A 2,786-nucleotide genomic window follows, 5' to 3' on the forward strand; every position below is an offset into this window, starting at 1 on the left:
AAAGAGTATTTGATAACAGTTAATCAAAATATTGCTGAAACTTATTTTTCTGAAGCCCATTTGAGCTGCCAACCATTAGTGTCCATGGGGGGCCCAGGTCATATAGGAGCTGTAGCTACTCCCCTGTACAGTAGCTCTGTTCTGGGCTTCACTCACTGCAGAGAAAAATATCTGTTGTGCTCCACTTTGTTTACCAGCTAGTGGCTAAGTGTGTCTGTTGGTCATTGTCAAGCAGTGATCCAAAGCTGTATAAAATGCCCATTAGAGCTGAGATAAGTGGATTATTCTCATTTGATTAAATGCTCATAAAAAATTTGAGCAGTTTAAATGGAAAGCACTCAAGCCCTCCCCACCTACCTAACTAGACGTGCATGAGTAAAAAAAACTACCCCCCCCCCCCCCAGCAAGTTTATTCACAGTTGTTTTGGATAACAAAGACTTTCTGAAAGTCACTGTCCACCATTAAAGGGTATCTCACACAAATGGATGATGATTGGACACTGATACTTTTTGCTACTTGACATTCCTTTTTGCCTGGACAGAGCATTTGATTACATTTTTATTTTCTTACTTTAAGAAAGTATCAAATGGAAGTGGGCTCTCCAGCAGCCAGTGAGGCCTTACAGCTGACAGATGGGCACATCCTGGCAGTGATTTAGAACTGACACAATTCCACCATAAATAAAACCTTTAAAAAGCAAGCTCAACTTGGCAAGTCCAAAAACAGAAGTCCCTATTGAGTGAATATCACAAAATGTCATGCACGGATACCCAAACAGTCTCTCTCTCTCTCTCAGTGACTCTTACCAGCGGGAAGGCGTGGGAGATCTTGCCGTCTGGGGGAAGTTTAGCTCCAAAGCCATATGCTGGGAAGAGTTTGTCGCTGTCGTAGTCCTGGATGATCTCCCCCACAGCTTTTAGAGCCATGGCATATGCATTCATTTGGTATGGACTCATGTAGTGCAGTGAGGTGGGCTGGGATGGGTTACCTGGAGAGAGCAGCACCCCACTCAGCACACACACATGCACAAAACAGAGGGATGAGAAAACATGCAACATTAAAATAATCACATACAGCCAAGTACAGTGCAAAATGATACAATGTAAAATACAGTTTGTTGTATCAACTTTAAAATATGAGAGAAAGGGCAGCATTTAGTTCTTCTTAGACAATTCAGTGTTATCGTCATTAAATACTGCATGTTCTGTCAATTCAAGTGTTTAGATGATTTAGATGTGTCTACTTATTGTACTGCTAGTTGTTTGAACTGACAAATCTACTGTTTTTCAGCATAATAAAAGGTCTGTTGTGCAAACTTCTGTCTAGTTTAGTTGATATAAAATTTGTTATTCACTGAACATTTTTGGCACTTCTTTTAACCTAAACATCCATTTTAATATACAGTAACAAAATGATCAGTTTTTTCCAGTTAGAAGAGTGATAACTCTCAAACTGGAAAAAAAAGAGCAATAGTTCTTCATTTAATATGATAAACTTGTTCCTATTGGAGCCACTTTGCATGAATCAGTACAATGTTTAGAAGCTGTCGCTGTCTTTGAAAAAATGCTAAATGTATGGGGGTGGGGACTGAATTTGATGGCACTCTTAAAAATAGCACCTTCAGGGATTCCATACAGTATCATTGGTGTAAAACAGAGGCATTGTCTTATGTGAATAAAATAAATTGAAACTTTGTTCTTGTAATCTTTATATAAATTAAAGTAAAAACTGACAATCACAGACATTGCAGGTCAAACTTAAGGGCACTTGTGTGTACATTTCCTGCATGCACAAAGATTGAATGCTGTCCTACCGTTGGATGCTGTGAAGTCTATGGCCACAGTGAAATTTAGTTGTGTCCTGGTGGAAGATAAAGCACATCTGAATCAAATGTTAGGACTGTGTTAGTATAATCACATGGGAGCCCCATTACAGCTGTAGACTCATCACCAGCTCACTGTTGTCAGTTATAAAACACAAGGCAGAGAACCTGCACTATTGAGATGTTGGCTTCTCAACCTACTAATGAAGAGCACATAACCATAGTTTTGCATTAAAATTTGACATCTTTACTGTTGAATGTTTTAATGCTGAAGACTGTCTATGTCTTTCTCCATTATGTTCACTCCTTTTGTTATTAATCACATATTCTGTACTAAAAGAATAGTAAAACAATCCAAAATGTATTCCTTATTTTTACATGTACTTATTTATTTATTTACAACCCCAAATCAGAAAAGGCTGGGACAGTATGTAAAATCTAAATTAAAAATATTGAAAACAATACAGCAGCTCATAGTTTGATGTGATACCTCATCAATTTTATTCTTTGTTCAAAATAAGCAAACTAGCCACAGGGGTTGCAAGCCACTGACTTCTGTGCCGGTCCCAAGCCCGGATAAATAGAGAGGGTTGCGTCAGGAAGGGCATCCGAGTTAAAACATGCCAAATTTAAACATGCAAATCATCAGTGCGAATTCCATACCAGATCGGTCGTGGCCGGATTAACAATGACCGCCACCAGTGCTGTTGACCTACAGGGTGCTGGCGGAAATTGGTGTGGATGGGAAGAGAAATGGGGTAGGAGTGATCCTGAAGGAGGAGCTCGTGGTGAATGTTTTAGAGGTGAAAAGAGTGTCAGACAGGGTGATCAGTTTGAAGTTGGAAATTGAAGGGGTAATATTGAATGTAGTCAGTGGTTATGCTCCACAAGTAGGGTGTGAGTTAGAAGAGAAGGAGAGATTCTGGAGTGAGTTAGATGAGGTGATGGAGAGTATTCCCAGAG

The 2,786-nt window shown here is 39.4% G+C and overlaps 1 protein-coding gene across 1 annotated transcript in view; it reads right to left on the reverse strand.

Annotated features, from left to right (window-relative positions):
• Positions 1–2,786, reverse strand: part of LOC109970614 (copine-9-like) — a gene marked incomplete at its 5' end in the record, with an annotated part of 56,770 nt that overhangs the window by 39,077 nt on the left and 14,907 nt on the right. Inside the window, 2 exons of the mRNA XM_020618298.1 lie at positions 808–989; positions 1,815–1,861. Of these exons, the coding sequence (XP_020473954.1) occupies positions 808–989; positions 1,815–1,861 (229 nt within the window). The remainder of the gene's footprint in view (positions 1–807; positions 990–1,814; positions 1,862–2,786) is intronic.

The sequence above is a fragment of the Monopterus albus genome, unplaced genomic scaffold (assembly GCF_001952655.1).
Source record: "Monopterus albus unplaced genomic scaffold, M_albus_1.0 scaffold203.1, whole genome shotgun sequence".
Classification (NCBI taxonomy): Eukaryota; Metazoa; Chordata; class Actinopteri; order Synbranchiformes; family Synbranchidae; genus Monopterus; species Monopterus albus.